This window comes from Plectropomus leopardus, chromosome 24 (genome assembly GCF_008729295.1).
Source record: "Plectropomus leopardus isolate mb chromosome 24, YSFRI_Pleo_2.0, whole genome shotgun sequence".
In the NCBI taxonomy this organism is placed as follows: Eukaryota; Metazoa; Chordata; class Actinopteri; order Perciformes; family Serranidae; genus Plectropomus; species Plectropomus leopardus.
In genome coordinates, this window is record NC_056486.1 from 6,691,892 (window position 1) to 6,709,508 (window position 17,617).

The 17,617-nt window shown below is 39.5% G+C and overlaps 1 protein-coding gene across 1 annotated transcript in view; it reads left to right on the top strand.

Annotated features, from left to right (window-relative positions):
• Positions 1-17,617, top strand: part of LOC121963010 (receptor tyrosine-protein kinase erbB-4-like) — a 306,066-nt gene that overhangs the window by 218,625 nt on the left and 69,824 nt on the right. The window contains exons 9-14 of the mRNA XM_042513368.1: positions 2,842-2,968; positions 4,220-4,293; positions 5,106-5,196; positions 7,159-7,364; positions 9,490-9,622; positions 16,531-16,624. Of these exons, the coding sequence (XP_042369302.1) occupies positions 2,842-2,968; positions 4,220-4,293; positions 5,106-5,196; positions 7,159-7,364; positions 9,490-9,622; positions 16,531-16,624 (725 nt within the window). The remainder of the gene's footprint in view (positions 1-2,841; positions 2,969-4,219; positions 4,294-5,105; positions 5,197-7,158; positions 7,365-9,489; positions 9,623-16,530; positions 16,625-17,617) is intronic.

Sequence of the window (17,617 nt, forward strand, 5' to 3'; positions counted from 1 at the left end):
TTGTCCTTCATTTGCCCTTATTGGAATACATATTAAGCAGTTAAATGGACCTATAATATCCATTTTTCATACCTTCATACCACATCAGGCTGTCCCTTCTGTGAGGTGATACAGTTAGCTACATGAAACACTCACACTCACAACAATGTCTGTGGATTATCTTAAGTAACCGGGTCATGATTTCTGGAAAGTGACATTGTTTTTGAGCTTGTCAAATGTACTTTTTGGTGCTTTGAGCACCACAGGCCGAATTCCATCTAGTTCCATTATATAAGGGAGAAGGAAACACTTGGCAGCAAACACCAAAACAATCTAGACTGATAAACAGCACTACAGGTAAGAGGGAAGAAAAATATTTTTTAATTTGTATCCCTTTAAGTTACATATATCAAACACCACTGGTGTGATTTTATTAAAACTTGGGAAAGTGAGTCAGTATTTTCTGTTCATATATCATATTGTTTGGTCCCATGGTTACACTATAAGTATGTGTCAAAGTTTGACACTTTGAGTGACTCTTAACCGCCATCATTGGTCCAATTTTGATGAAACTAGGAATGATGATGTATTTTATTGCCCATTGGAACCAGCGAGGGCCCCATTACTCATATCTGGTGATTGTTGCCTTGTGAGATTGTCAAATTTGTCTTAGTGCAGAGACACACTGACAACAGACAGATCTTTGGCCCTGTTTCAGTGTATCATGCGGAAGTTCTACTGGATGGGATGAAAATCAGGTTTTATATAGATATGTATTCCTGATGCTTCCCTTACTTGCTGGCCGACTGCACTGCATTTACTGTATGTACAAGAGCTTATGCAGTTAAACCATTTTAATCCAATAGCTTTATGCTAACAGTGATGATCCTGGATCAACAGTAGCCCACAAGAATTACTTAAAAAGCTTTATAGGAAATGTAATTAATTTTCAGGGGAGCCAGCTTAGCTTTTCTTAAATTGCACTAAATATACTTGCAGCTGATTTATGTATTCTAGTGTACCCTACAAAATATATACATCTGGTGTAATTTAGGGTTTCTCCCTGCCTAAAGCTTCCATCAGCAAGATAAATACTGTCAACTTTGTGCCAGATTAATAGCAAATTAAGGGGTAACTTTTTTTTATTTTTCGATCTGGACCCCTATTTTCCCATGTCATTGTGTCCAAGTGACCAATGAAAACAAACCTCAGACTGTTGTTGTCAGTGTCTGGCCACCTTATGGAAATGATATCTACAGAGATAGACTTTTCTGTAAATAATAAGAACCTTTTTGTTTGCCATGAAATTGCTATCGCCAAAGCCACTGGACTACATTTAAATAAATAATAATCTTATCATCGACACACTTAATTAACATTAGCCTGCTACAAAGAGGTTTGTCTCTATAGGGATCTTTTCCATAATGTTGTCTGATACTTATGTGAATGAAATGTTTCACAATGATAAAATTGCAGTTTATTTAAATGGAGACTGGTGGCTTTGGCAGTGGCAATTTTGGGACCTTTTCTGATTAAACAAAACTGATCTCACCCTTTACAAAAAGACCTTTCTAGGGATCCTTTCTATACAGTGGCACTAGCAATGACAATCTGAGCCTATGTGTGGCAAAACAAGCACTTCTAATGGACATAAATTCCCTGTGCACAAATGGCCCAAATAGTTATGTTGCAGCCTGTAACATGGCTGCACACAACTTGCTTAATACTGGACCAATTTAAAAAACTGTTGTTCCCATTAGGCTCATTCACAAAAACATGGGAATTAGGGTCCAGAATTTAAAAAAATAAAATAGAAAAAGAAACCTACCAAAGTTACCAATTAAATATTTGTCAAACCTTATGTATTATTTATTTACAACTTATGAAGTTAAGACTAGAAAATATTCTTTATCCGTGTGATGTTTAAGTATTATTTAAAGGGATGAGCTGTGGCTACATGCTCCTAATTTTGCCCCATTCTCATATCCACTGTATTACTCATTATATACTGGAGGATAAATTTTTACAAATGTGGCATAAATGGAGGGTCCCATGTTTGATCCCCACAACTGTCGACGTGTTAATTAACACAAAATGTTCCCATAACGAGAAACTGCTGCTACCTGCTCAGTAATTACAACTCATTTTATATGAGTGTCAGACAAATGCCTAGAACGTCTAATGTGAAATTAAACAGCATTACTTCAGTTCAATACAGAGGATAAGCTCCTTCATCATATTGTTCTCACAAAGGTAACTGATCTGCCCTTTCTCTTTGGGAGGGAAGACAGAAGTGTTTTCCTAAAGGCTCCATGAATGGGCTGCGGCATCCATTGATTGGCTAATCTCTTGATTACATCGTCACGCAGCAGGGAGGGGTTAATGAGGAATAGCCCAAGGAACTGGGGGAAATGATAACAAATTAACATTTCAGATATGGAATTGGCTGGTATAAATCACTATCAAAAACTGGTTACACCACTTAATGCAAGACTTATTCATCATCCCCTCCGCCTGTGTCAGAAATACTTGGCTCACACCAGACCGCAAGTGTAATTAATGCAGATGTAATGAATTCATTATAGGGAGGAATTGGCTGTGGATTGGCCCATGCTTTCATCAAAAGAATTCCAGTGCATGGAGAGGGGCCGTGGCCTTGCCTGTGCACCAAAGCAGGGGTATATTTTCATAAAAGAGTGGAAAGAATTAATGTGACAAATAGCTTTTAGTAGTTTATAAAAATGAGGTCTATGCTGTGCAAGGGCACTTTTTATATATATACTGCTGTATGTAATTCATACCTAAAGCAACTAAATTATTTTGAATAATGCATGATTGTGTGTTTGCATTTGTTTTTCTCAGTATGTGATGGCATTGGGACGGGCAGCCTGCAGACGGCTCAAACAGTGGATGCCAGCAATATTCATAAATTTCTCAACTGCACCAAAATCAACGGCAACCTCATCTTCCTCATAACAGGCATTAAAGGGTAAGTGATGGCTTGAAATGTCACACATAATGTTTTCAGAGACCATTTTTTTGTTCTTATAGGGGACCTATTTTGCTTTTCCTTTCATTTTGTTGTTTAAATAATGTTGCAATAATGAATGTTCATATTAAACATGACCAAAGTTTCAAATAATGAGGTAAACATGTGTAAAAGAAATCTATTTGAGCAAAAACTTAAGACTTCAGAATGTTTTGAACTGTTTCCAACAGTTCTTTTCTTCTGTGAAGACAACCTGACGTCAGCTCATGATGGATTCCTTTATATGGCTGTCTACTGAAGACATATTGCTGGATAGTTAACGTTAAATGCACTTACAGTGCTACATTTAACCACATGTAACCACAAACATTCAATCTATTTTTTCCAGTTTTGGATCATATTCCTGCTAGAACATGACGTGTTTAAAAACTTTCATGAAATATTTGTCATAATAGAAAGTGCTGCTATATATCTATTTTCATAATAGATACTTTTGTTGTTTTGTTTTGTTTTTCACATTAGAAACGGCCTCTATAATCTGTTACAGTTATTACACAGGCTGCTGCTACATGTGGCTACATGTTAGTATCATTTCATATCATACTACTGCTGGAACATTTTGCTTTTAAGCTTTTTTAGCAATGACTTGTAGAAATGCTTAGATGCGAAAGACCTGTAGACACTGACCAGTCAGAGCAGACTGGGCATTTTCTTGAGGGAGGCTAAAAGAGACAGGCACTAAAATGTAGTGGGTCAGACAAAGTTTGAATACAACATGTTAACAACATGTTCTAGTAGAAATACTAAGTACAAGTATAAACCTGAAAATGAGCACGTAGGTCCCCTTTCACCATACATCAGGGAAACTATTTTATTCATTATTCTTGCACACATACCAACTGTATGGGATAGAGCAGCATGAATGGTGCACGAACAGTTCTCCATTCACATCCCTCTGTCAGTGAAACTCTGACCCAGGGAGGTCAATGAGCAATGTACTCTATTCGTTCAAAAAGCCACTGTCAAAGTGCCCCGAAGCTCGGAGGAAAGAATGATGTGTAACTATGAACGTCACACAGCACATTAGAGGGAAAGAGTGTTCTGACTTTGATATGAAGAATATTATTTTCTCAGTGCTGCCTTCAGGTTCACAGTGTTTCCAAGTGCTATTTTATAAAAATGTCATATTATAGCAATATATAAATATTATTTTTAAAAAGATGTATTCACTGGTCTGTGTGTTTTCTTCAGGGACATGTATCATGGTATTGGACCTTTGGACCCTGAGCGTCTTAACGTGTTCCGCACTGTGAAGGAGATCACTGGTGAGACTGCCTCACTGGGTCACCTTGGAAAAATTGACTGATAAAATAATATAGTGATATGGTGTGTGCGTGTGCGTCTGTGTGTGTGAATTATGTCACCTCTGAGGCAGTAAAAGAAAGCTTTAAGAAGAAAGTGGGAAGCTGTTTTTTGTCAGTGAACTCTAAAAGGTGCTCTGGTGGATATTATATTATTGTGTGTGTGTGTATTTCTAATAGTTCCACATGCTTACAGTAATATGCCACTGTGTGTGCGTGCATGCATGAGTGTGTATTTATTCATTAACTATTAGAGGCCTTAAGGGATGAGCAGTACCTCGTATACAAACCCTTTTGTCATATTAAACTGCGACTTGCAGTTGAGCCAAACAGCTAATGGAGTGAAACTGCATTTTCATAATGAAAAACCCGAGCAATAAGAAAGAGCAATGGCCATTCTATCCCAGCCATTTCCTGCTCTATCCCTTTAATGTCATTTCCACAGATCTTGATTTGATGTAATCTGTCATTAAAGGCAAGCGCAACCGGGCCGATTGTGCAGAATATTAAATCCATTCTTTTAATTAGCGTATATTGTGTTCTCTGAGCACATTTTTTACAAAGAGTGGATCCTTGCTTGTAGTTCACAGAGGCTGGGCAACTCCAGGACCAATGAATCAAGGCACAAAAGAATTTTTTTAACTTTTCTTTGCTCACAAATTTTATGTTCATTCATCAAGTAGACCCTTGACTTTTCCCTTTTCTTTATCTCCTCATCATTAAAAAATAGACTTGAAGAGATAAGTTCACTAATCAGCAAATGTTCCCCTCTTTAGGTTACCTCAACATCCAGTCATGGCCTGAGAACATGACAGATCTGAGTGTCTTTTCGAGCCTGGCAACCATCGGAGGGAGAACTCTTTACAGGCATGTTATATTTTGTTTCACTCTCTTGGACGCACTTCTAATCAGATGCACTTTTTGTCAATTTTAACGATTATCTCCTCCTGGTCATCTTGCTGTTCATTCTGCACGTGTGCTGAAAAAAAAATCAGGTGATCATGCACACATAGGAGTAGATTTTGGGGATGACGTAGAGGACATGTCCCCTTCAGACTGTACATAAAGACTGACAATACATCTCCGCTTCCTCACGCTGTAATAAAGCCAAAATATCCTGGATACAACTGCTGCCATTACGCCCTGGCAACATCATTTTGAGTTAAAGTCTCTGCAGTAATGACCTCCACTGTATCAAATTCTGACCAATAATGAGCAGCGCAATTGACTGCGAGCACACGTATTGGCACATACAGCTTTGTAGTGCATCGAATAAGCTCCTGAACGTACATCAACCTGATAAGAAATACCAGAAGCGACAAAAAACATTTTTGAAAAAAAATTAATTTGACGTGCACTTTGATCTTTTAGCTTGGCCAATATCCTATCAGCTAATATCCAGCAGGCAGGGTTTATGACCTATACTGCAACCAACCACAAGAGATGCTCAAGGTGTTTTGACTTCACTTTTGAGGAGCTGTGATGTCGTCCTTCTATTTTAAATACCATGATTTTGAAAATAAAGACAATTCATTGGGTTGCAATGAAATTTCTCCAACGTTTCTAACTCAAAACTCCTAAAATCCTAAAAAAACAACCAAAACCAATAGGATTCCAGATTCATTTGTAGGTTGATCTTCTGGGCCTTCCTCTATTGTCTGTAGGTAGGCAGGTAAAGACTGCAATGACCAATCGATTAACACACATTTAAGTCCTTCGCACACCAAGTCTGTATTTTTCATATGCATTTTCTTCAGTCCTTCATCTACTAAAACTCTTTATGCACAGAAACCTTACACATTGAGACAGATGTGTTTCATTGTTCTACACGTTGCAAACGTTTGAGACATTTGCTTCCACCACATTTTCTTCATGGATTATTGGTCAAACGAGTCTCTAAGCTTGTATGAAAAAACTACAGCAGAAAACTAAACTTGTCCTGTAAACTTTAGTGACGTACAAAAGTTTTAGAGTCAGTTTGTAAAAGTCATTCACTCGACATGAGATTGTATTTATTTTTATACATGAGACAATTTTGGATGTAAAATAGGGAATTGGTGTGCAGAAGTCTGTCAGATAAGTTCCGCGTTAAGTTACACATCTTTGAATTCAATTTAATGTAACTTTTATAATAACTATTTATTTATTTCTATGCAGTTGACATGCTCATGTTATGAGCTGTGCTCACTCAGAAAGATCCTTATGTTCCTCTCTTTCTCTTGCCATTTTCCTGTATTTGGATGGCCGCTGTTGGGGCTAATGAGCCGCTGGCCCATGTTGCTCTGTACCGAGCCTCTTTGAAGCGCCACTGTCATGCAGCTTTGATTAGCCCTGTTTTGATAACGTCTTCTCTGTTCGCTTACAAGTGGCGGATCCGAGGGATAGCGCTGACAGAGTCAAGGGAGATCCCGCCTTGTAAACACAAGTGATGAGCCTGGAGCTCAGCAATGTTTCACTCAGAGCTGAAGCAACCTCCTTCTGCATCTTCCTCTCTTTCTTTTTGCTTTATTCTGTTCTTTCTCCTAAATTTTTGAAAACTTTGCTTCTCCCCTGCCATGCTCCTCTCTTCTTGTGTCATCATGTCTCTCTTTGTCTGCTTTTTTCTCTTGTTCTCCTTCTGTCCGTCTGTGATCTCTCCCCTCTGCTTTGTTCAGTGCCCTTTTCTTTTGTCTTTCTCACCCTTTTTATCTCATGATTTCCCTCTTTCTCCTAAACCAACTTCTCTTTGATTTCTGCTCATTTTTTGACATTCACTTTCTCCTTTCTTTCATTTCCTTCACCACTGCTTCCTTATGCTTTCTCATCTGTTTGATTCTTCTTCTCCTGCAGCGGAAGTGGTATTTCTCTGCTGATCTTGAAGCAGCGCTGGATCTCTTCGCTTCAGTTCCAGTCACTGGACGAGATCAGCGCCGGGAACGTTTACATCTTCAACAACAGCCGCTTGTGCTTCTACAACACCGTCAACTGGACGTCGCTCTTCAGGACGCCGAGTCAGAAAGTCCTCATCCGCAACAACAGAGATCCAAAGGAATGCAGTAAGTCTTCAAAACCAATGTGTAGATGGTTGTACAGTGTTTCAGCTGGAACACGTTCATTTAGCATGAGAGCAGCTACTAAGCAGAAGTTATGCGTGTAATCAAGTAGGACACAAATGGCTTTTTGGAATCGGACTGCGCTCATGAAGTTAACTTTTATGGGTGCCTTTTTGGTTGAAAAAATATTTGGATTACCAGCCACTTTAGAAATTGTGTCATTACTTTCAATTTGGAGATTTTAGAGGAAACACATACTGATACACACTCACACAGTGCTTATACTGTTTTATCCTGATTCACATCCGGTGGTAACCAAACACCTATTAAGTCCCCCTGTTCTCTTTCTTTCTTACATATTAGCTGTCTAATTAATTCCAAACTCCCCGCATATCTCTGCAAAACTCACCCCCGGCCTTACACACTGACATGCCCGTTTCCAAGGCGACTGTGTCACTGGTGTCTCTCGCTCCTTGGCCATGAAAGCCCTTATTGGATGAGGTGGATTAAGCTCACTGCTAGCCACGGGGAAGCAGACACCTGATGGAACGATGAATTGTCTACATGTGGCTTCAGCTGCAGATGGAGGAAACTGAATGCACGGCTTTGTTCAAAGAGAAATATCTGACAGAGAGGGTGTGGGGGGCGCAATACAATGAGGAAAATACCATAATTAATTGCAAATTATGTTTTTATGTCTAAGTAACCAGACAGAGGTAACTAGAATACAAAAGCATGGACCGCTGTGGTTTTTCTCAGCCCTGCCTGGCTGCAGTTGATATCATTAGCCAGTTAATGAGTGTGGTGTATGTGTGTGTTAGAGATCGATCGATTGGGCCCTTACACAGGCCTCTTCATTAGGCTCTGCCCCCCCGTCTGCCATTGACTGTTCGGCTGTTGACAAAGGGTTCGGCCCCCACTGGGCGACACTCTAGGGTACGTGGGTGTCAGTCACCGGATGGAGGACACGGCGAGTCCAATGAACAGCATTGATTGTTGTGGTTTTGACTGAAAAAAAGGGCTCAGAGCTCAAGTTGGGGGCAGTCTTTAATGGTGGAGGTGTGGGGAATACCAATGTTTACTCACACAGCTGAGCAGCCCCTCAGCCAGAACAAACACACAAATGTGCTGAGATGTTCACAGGTACCAACACTCACTTATCTTGAAGGAATGAATACTAATAATGCACACGCACACGCGCTAGGGCTGCAACTGATGATTATTCTCACTGTTGCTTAATGCTTTCTCAATGAATCAATCAGTTATTTGGTGAATAGAATCTCAGGAAATGTTAAAAAATGTTGTACACGAAGCCCAGGATGACATACTCGTGTTTTTCTTGTGTGTACAACCCAAAGATATTCCCTTAACTGTCATAGAGAAGTAAAGAAACTTGAAAATATTTGTGTATAAGAAGCTTGAATCAAAGACTGCTCTTTGATTCACTGCTCTTAACTGATGAATCAGTTGTCATTCTAGTTTTTGATACCTTTAAAGTGAGAAATATTAGGGAATTTATTGGCATCTCGTGCTGAGAACTGCAGATTGCAACCAGCTGAAACTTTCCCCAATTAGAATTCCTTCAGAGTTCATGTTTCAGAAAGTTTTTACTTGGGGCTATCCTATCAGCAGAGGTCTCTTCCTCTCCAAACAAACTGGTCAGGTGATTAAAACTGGTTAAAACAAAAATTAAAGCTGTTTCACTTCACACGAAACAAATCAGTGTTTCTCAGATGTTTTTACCTTGTTGCAGACGGCCCACTAGCCTAGCACCTGCTTATTTTTTGTTCCATGTGTAGATATCAACGACTCATTCTATGCTAACAAAAACAATGATTCTTATTTTCAGGTGACTGTACACTAAAGAAAACATACTTATTATTTTTTTTTTCATTTCTGTCAATATATGCCCCATAAATCCTACAAACTGGACCTTTAATAGACAGCTGTTGCAACTCAAACACACACACACACACACATTGTAACAAGTTAGCACAAATACACACTTCCTGTCTCTAGATGAAATTGTGTGGGTGTGTATCTGCAGGCTACGCTAGTGTGTGTCTATGTGCACGTACAGTCTGCATTATTTTTTTTTTAAATCAAGTTTTGTCCTTTTTCTCCACAGCTCAGCAACGAATGGTGTGTGATCGGATGTGTTCGGACGACGGATGCTGGGGCCCAGGGCCCGACCAGTGTCTCTACTGCCGGTATTTCAGGCGTGGCCGCACCTGCGTGGAGTCCTGCAATCTCTTTGACGGGTGAGTAGTACATTCACAAACACTGTTTTTAACTCTTTAAAACCGACGTCCCACAGATGGCCATGCACTGTTTGCATGATCATGTTCAAATGGATCTAAATGATAAGCATCATAGCTGGAGCATCCATTCTTTTTGCAGCAGAAAGCTAAGGCTTCTGTCTTCAGTGCCATCATGTGTGTGTGTGGAGCATTATGTGTGGTGCAAAACCGTGTAAAAATCAAGGTCGTAACCATGAAGTCAACATTGAGGAGGACCAAATCTGGAAATCAGGAAAAAATTAAAAACTAATTTCCTTATATTATATATTCATCATGACTAGATACAGCTACACAGTATACTATACAAATATGCAATAAACAAGTACCCTTTAATACTAGAACCACTAGTGGTAATGGCGATTTGTTACAGTTATTTATGAATACATGTGCTAATTATTTTTTCCAGACAGCACTGTGTCGTTATCTGCTGCAGCGAAGCAGTTTTTATATTTTTTATCAATACATGTCAGGCATATATGCATATTAAGGGGGATGTGACCCCTTCAATATATATTATACAGCCTTGGCAAAAAAAGTTGATGAGAAAATGTCTGATTTTTGTATATTTTGTAATTGATGGCACAATGTCTTCTCTTAAAAATGAGACTATCCCAAAGTCTAAATAATGTAGATAGTTCAAATAACTGTTGGAGTGTGAAGAAAAGAAAAAAAATCATGTTTCTACATTTAGAAATCCTGAATGAATGAATGAATGAATGAACAATTTCAATACTTTTATCAATTATTTAATTTTTTTGACTTACATAACCTTTCACCTTAGGTTGTTCAGATTTTCGGGATATGAGGCATTTAAAGATCTAAGAACTAAGAGCTAAAGAACTAAAGAACCAAGAACTAAGATCACAATAAGCAGAAATACCAGTATTGGCACTGATGGACCATTTCTATTGCACAGTTAAGAGGGTTTGAAAATATCATTTTGATTGATTCTGGGCATTTTTTTTTCCAGTAGTATCTTTGAACTGATCTGACACAAATGTTGAAACCTGACCCAAAAATGAGCATTTTCCAGAATGTCAGGTCATTATGCTTTGCAGAGACTGCATTAATTCCCTTGCAAACAGCCATACATGACAAGCAGAGGAAATAAAATCAATTTAAACAGCTTTGATGCGCTAGAATTAAGTCAAAGCATTCTCAAGGGCTCTGGAGGAGGAGAGTCTAATTGCAGATTGGCATGAATGTAATGAGATGAACCAATAAGGAATTTCTCTCTGTGAACAGTTAACGCGAACAGTTAAAGGAACATTTGGCTGCGCGTTACATCTGGAGTCCAAAATCAATTTGAGTATATTGTTAAAGGATTATATTTTATTACAAATTGCCCATTTGGGCTGACAGACAAGAGTGTTTATTGCTCTGAGCTGTGAAATGACTGACATTTGCGACAAAGGCCCTTAGAGTGTCCTCACAATCCACTGATGTTCTGTTTGCAGTGTGAATAATTGCATTCAGGTCATTGCTTTATGCCGCCAAGAGGCGCATCAAAAAGATCACTGCCAACTCACCTGGGGAGAAACACTTCTTTGTAGATGCAGTTTCCAGTCTTTTGTGCCTCTGTTGAATGAACGTGGAGATGTTGTGAATCACTCCACTTGAAAGCATCCATCTAAAATAAGACCGTACCAGCAGCATCTGCCACAAGATAAATATGACTTTCTTGCAAGCGGTGATGTCAAGCCTGTGTTCTCCCTGGGGGGAGAGGAGAGAGTGCACGTATGTGTTTGAGAGAGAGGGTGCGTGAGAGCGAGCAACCCTCGGTCATGTTGACTTGTTGCCGGTCCTTTTTCCCGGCACCGTTAGTGGGAGGGAGGCTTTGAAGTTGCCTGGAAAAACAGCTCACAGCGGAGGCTTTGAAGAAGACTGGTGAGGATGAGGCGTGTGGCAGGGAGCTGCTGAAGCACACTTGTTTCCTATACTGTAAATACAGTCAGTCACTGTGATGCACTGTAGAGTAATGTTCGACAGACCCACTTTTTGCTTTGTGTCGCCGGCCTGAACTATGGAATTAAAATGTCTATAACCTGAAGGGATGCCTGGTGTAACAAGTCACCACTTGCCAAGCACAATGTACCTTTAGCAGATACAGGGAAGATTTATTGAGATGGAAACCCTGAATGCTTTATGCTTTCTGTCTCACTGAAGTCAGCACAAAACTTGTGTTATACTGCAAAAAAAAATACCCTTGAAGCATCGACTGCAAACAGAAGGGGTGCCACTGTGATGTTACCCATTGATTTGTGGACTACCATGTTTAAGCCTTAAATTTGGCATTTTGGCCACCATCTTGGTTTTTTTGGAGCCAAAAGTTGCCATATGTGGATGAGAGGGAGGAGACAAGTTACTGTGAGAGTAATATGTTAGTCACAAAGTAGCAATGCCCTAAAAATACTCTGCTTTATCATCTGTTTCACTCTAAATGAGACCATTATTCACAAAATGAATGTTGTGCTATATTAAAGAAGACCTGAAACTAGCAGCTATGCCACAGACTATATAAATAACGGCTACTGTTACATCAACCACTGGTTTCTGGACTGCCGTTTTGAAGCCTCGAGTTCAGCTTTTCACCCGTCGCCATCTTGTTTTTTTGGAGCCAGAAGTATTTGGACAAGAGGTTGAAGCAGTGGAGGAGCGAGGGGTGGATCTGACTTACTTATTGTAGCATTTGTCAAATATGTTAATATTTGCGATATGAAATCAATGCAGCCATGATGGACCTCGAAGCAAATCAGGGGAAAAAAATTACCATCGTTGGGAGTGGGGAGTCAGGCCCAAAATCAGTTTGATTCTTTTATAGTGTGTGCCTGGCATAACTAAACCCTTAATTTCGATCTTGACAGAGTATATTGGAAAACAGACTCTGTTTACAATGTGAATGAGACAACAACAGGACAGAAAAACAAAAAGAAAGTGAGTCAGAAAGGCTTTAAATTAGATCCTCAAAATGTCCCTAAAGAGCAAAGTTTCAGTCTTTAGAAGATTATTAAATTTATTCCAAGACAAGGCATGAAATCTGCTGGTGTTTTGTCCAATTTGGGTTTAACAAGCCCTTTTAACCATAGAACAAAACTGATATCCTGCCACTATTCCCTTTTATCATCAACATAAAGATGCAAGCAAGGATCACTAGATGACTTGAGCACAATGGAAAGACTAAATTCTAGTAGATTTAGTGGTATCATGACTTGCAGACTAATACTTATGGCAATTTATGAATAAGAGCGTTGTTGTGAATGAAATATACAGTCCTAGTGCTCATTATGTCTCACACAGAGACGACAGGCCTGCTCTGTTACACAGGGTACAGTGTTTGGTGCAATAACTGTCTCCACTGATAAAATAGTAAACTTTATCTCAGGATTTATGAGTGGTGGCTGCTGCATGTCTAAATATAACATCACCCTAATATAGTACAGACAGCGGGAGACATTTACAGCAGTTTTTTATTTTACAAGTTGGTAAAGAAAAAAAAAAAAAAAAAAAACGGGCCATGCTTCAACACAGACCAGACATGAACTTTTTAAGTTTCTCCATCTTCAATCTAGATGCCATGATATTTTTAGTTTGGAACTGAATAACACTGCCATTTAAAGTGTTTAAATCTAGTCTGGTCAATTACTGTGGAGGATTATTAGGGCCGGGCAAAAATGGCTGAAATGTTGAAAATAAAATTGAAATGTCAAGATTAAAATCAAGAATAAAATTAGACTTGCAGTATTAGTGTCAGACATAAGACAGAAAGAAAAAAAAGATAAGGGAGATTTTTCTTTCTTTATTTCTTTTTTGTATTTTTAAAACAAAGTCAAAATGTTAAATGAAGTTAAGATGTTGAGAAAAGGGTTGAAATACTACAACGATAAAGTTGAAATGTTAAGAATAAAGTTAACTCCTCTCGTCCATCAAATTTGTGTCTTATATACTCGCTTTATTGCACACAGGTGTAACTAACACTACTGTTGCATATGTCCATTACCAGCTATTTTAGTTTGCAAAAATGTGGCCACATCTTCTAGTAGTCTGATCTCTTCTGAACAGACACAGTCTCCCATTACAGTCTCTTCAAGTGTTGCAATTTACTGCCACGCTGTATTTATGCACAAAAAGAGAAATGATTTCCTTGTTACTTAAACTGTTTCCAAAATACAATTTGACCAGTTCATTTACATCAGGTGTTTCATAGAGGTAGCCATATGCTCTAATGGTTGTTGTCTGACATATTCTCAAAAGTTCAACTTACATCTTAAAATGTCAACTTCATTCTCAACATTTGGACTTTTTTTCTTGTGAGGCAAAAATAAAGAAAAGTTTACCAACTATTTATTTTCGACATCACACTAAGTAATTGCCTCTGACGATTGCATCAGAGAAGTTTTGTCTCGTCAGGTGTTGTAAAATGCATGCATAGGAGTATATTATATTGTTTTCAGTTATACAATGAGAACGAGCAAGCTAATAACTATGCTTGTAAGTGTTAACGGTTGTGTTTGGTAACAGCATGGTATCATCTGCATAGATTGTTAGTTTGCATACAGTTTCCTGTTTTAGAGATATCTTAGTTTAAGGAATGTTTGGATTTAGTTACTGTATTTGGGTTTCTACTGTATATAGCACGGATTAGCGTAATATCATCCTTTGTTCTGAGTCAGTTGTTTTTTGTCTGTATATCTCTACATAATTTGGTGATGGCTCATTAGATATGTTTCCAGGTTGGTGATTTTAAACCTTAAGATTCTCCAGCTCGCCCCTCGTTATATGTCTCCATTCTTAATGAGGAAAGGCTTTAATTCCCTTTAGTTTCTACGTCTGTTGAATAAAACAAAGGAGGAGCAAAGGAGTGCGAGAGGGGAGAAGAAAACGTCTGAGATGGCGTCCACTGGGGTTGGAGGAAGAGGAAGGAAGCGGATTAGGAAGGCGTTGAAAGTGTTTAATTAAAAAAGTTGCTCTGGTGGGTTGGCCATGCTTTGGTTTGCTGGAGGTTTGGAGGTCTGAATAGTAGCCACAGTCCTGCTTAAATTCTTGCTAAAACAGGGCTAATCCCCCATCAGGCCATCCCCCGATGGGGCCTTGGCACACACTTCCAGCCGTGAAGGGGGCCAATCAGGAGGAACGGCTTTGACGGAATGGAAATGACCCTGGAGAGCACCGCTGCAGAGGTCTTTGTCTCTCACCCATTCTCCTCCATGTATTTTTTTTCTTTCTCAACCAACAAAAGAGATATCTCTCCTCTGCCTGGACCCTTTTCTAAAGGATTCCCCCGGACAGAGCTTCCAGGAGAGAAATCTAATTTATTTTGGAACAAGGGAAAGAAAGACGAGGGAGAAATGTAAAGAGAGCAAGGGGAGTTTCCTTTGAGTCCAGCGAAAGCATTATTAATAAAAGGACACTCTGTGATACTGTATGTTTGGATGGTTGAGACGAACTTCTGTGAACATGCCGAACCATTAGGACCATTGAAAACGCGTCGACATTAAGGCTTGGAAAAAGGGAAATTTAGTATTTTATCTCCTCTTTCATTGCCCTGTAATGTGAACGCGGAAACTCGGGAGTGTCTGAATGTCTGTTTTGCAGCTTTTAGAACCACCAAATCTAAAAAGCATATAATATTCACCACATGAAAATGCATAAAACACACATACCCGCAGGAGATCCGAATTTTAGAGTTCAAGATCACAAAAAAAACATCTCACAAGAAGGAGGAATCTGTTGAATCTTTATTCCACCCTAGTAGCATCCCATGCAAATACAAACAAAACGCGCACAGAGTCCCTCTCATTATCTCGCCTCTGTGAGAAAGGCGGCTTGTTTGTAACTGGGTGAATCCTCCTCTGAGGACGTCTGTTCTCTGCATCAGCTCATCGATCCCTCTGATGTGAAAAGTGTTTTTGATCGGCAGCGGTTGTTATTGACAGCAGCCATGCTCTGCTCGCCAGAGACGGCCCACTTCAAAAAACGGAGATAATGCGCTGATTTCAACACAAACAAAGAGAGAAATTTATAGATTTGGTACACACACAGAAAAAACACACATACACATATAAGGATTCAGCAGTATAGCCTGAGGCACTGTGCAGCTCCCGTTGGTGTGATTGCAGTATATAAACCCAATATTGAGCTCGATTGTTTGCCTGTTTTTCTTGAGAAGTCTAAGTGGAAAAACAAAACCATCATGAACAACACGCATTGCTCTAACTGACTATATAAAGAATATGGTCGAGCTCCGGCTAGCAGCACAAATTGCAATGATTCTCAGATTTGATTAGAGGATGAACATTTTTCTTGGCTTTTTCTTCTTCTGTGCTTGCCTGCCCTTACATTTTTCTTCTCCCTCCTTCTGCACCTCCCCTTCAACCTATCCAAAGCCGACTTCTGTCCGTGCCCTCTCCCTGGCCTCTCATGCCATCCTTCCCTTTTCTCATTCCCTCCCACCAGCTCTCCTCACTCCCTCCTTCCTCCACACATCCCCTCATGTTTGCCCATGATTTAAAAAGCTGTTCATTATTCATGGGCCTTCTCTGTTAGCATATTGACCATACTAAGCCTTTAACTTGATCAAATAGTCTTAGGCAGCGAGCTGCCCTGCGTGCGCCTCTACCAGAGGGCACTCCAGCAGTCAGTACAAGTAGGAATCGAGGGGATGGGCACGAGTAAATAAGGCTTTAACCTTGCTTTCTTGATGCCGAATCACATGTTGGTTTGAAAATCAAAAGCCTTCTATGTACAGCTTATACGCGCACAGCATACTCCAAAATCCACCTTCAACAGGCTCTTAATCAATATTTCAATACTCGTACACCCTCAAATCTATAATACATGCACCTCCATCTCAATTTCACTATCTATTTCAGGGAAATGCGTGAATTTGCCAATGGATCAGTGTGCCTGGAGTGTGATAGCCAGTGTGAGAAGATGGATGGGAACACCATGACATGCCTCGGCCAGGTAAGAATCCACTTCAGATGCCCTCAAACTTCTTTCTCCCTTCAAAGATACTTTCGTGAGGTAGACTATTCACTTTTAGATTAAAAGCACTGCTCTCATTTTTCTGTTCAAGATAGCCTCATATCTTGCGTTGTGCTAAAGTGGATTTCCAACTTATTTTGTGGGAGTCCATCTGTTTTGCACACAGGATTTCCGAAGATATAAGTGCTGTGTTTGCAAAGGTGAATGGTAGGTTAATGGGAGGAATGATAAACTACCGTGGCTACTTTAGGAGGCATGCTTTTGGCAAGCACACACACACACATACACTCAAAACAGCGAAATGAGATTAGTTTCTGACCTTCACGTAAAGTCACTTTTAAAGTCTCAGATGTGATCAAACCACAGCTCTCCAATATGTTAAAATTTCCCTTTAAATATCTGTAGAAATGCACATAAATGCACAAAAAACTTGCGTCTAAAAGAAAAAAAATACATGAATGAGCCCTATTACGATAAACTCGGGCACTGTAGTTTATTTTGAGTTAAAGGACCAGCATGTAGGATTCAGTGGCATCTGGCAGTGAGATCACAGATTGCAACCAAATGTATACCCCTTCCTTACAAAGCCTGAAAGAGAACCAATGGTGGCCTTCAGTTGCATTTGCAGCACCAAAGTCAAGCTGCCACTCTAACATGACAACGACAATGACCCTCTCTAGAGCCAGTGTTTGGTTTGTCTGTTCTGGATTGATGTTGAAAGGGCTCATTGCAAGTTAACAAAAACACAGCAGTTTTTAGTTTTAGGCAGGGTTCCCACCAATCTCCAAAACCCATCGGAAAATGTCTGAAGACGATAAAGGCTGTGGGGACCAATATTTCGGGCTGATCCAATATATCCAGCTGATATCTTGGCAAAAACTTCCTGTTTCATGTGGCTGTCATTTTGGCTAATCTGTATAAACAGATATCTGTATTTGAATGGAAAAAACATTAAAAGAAAAGCTAATATAA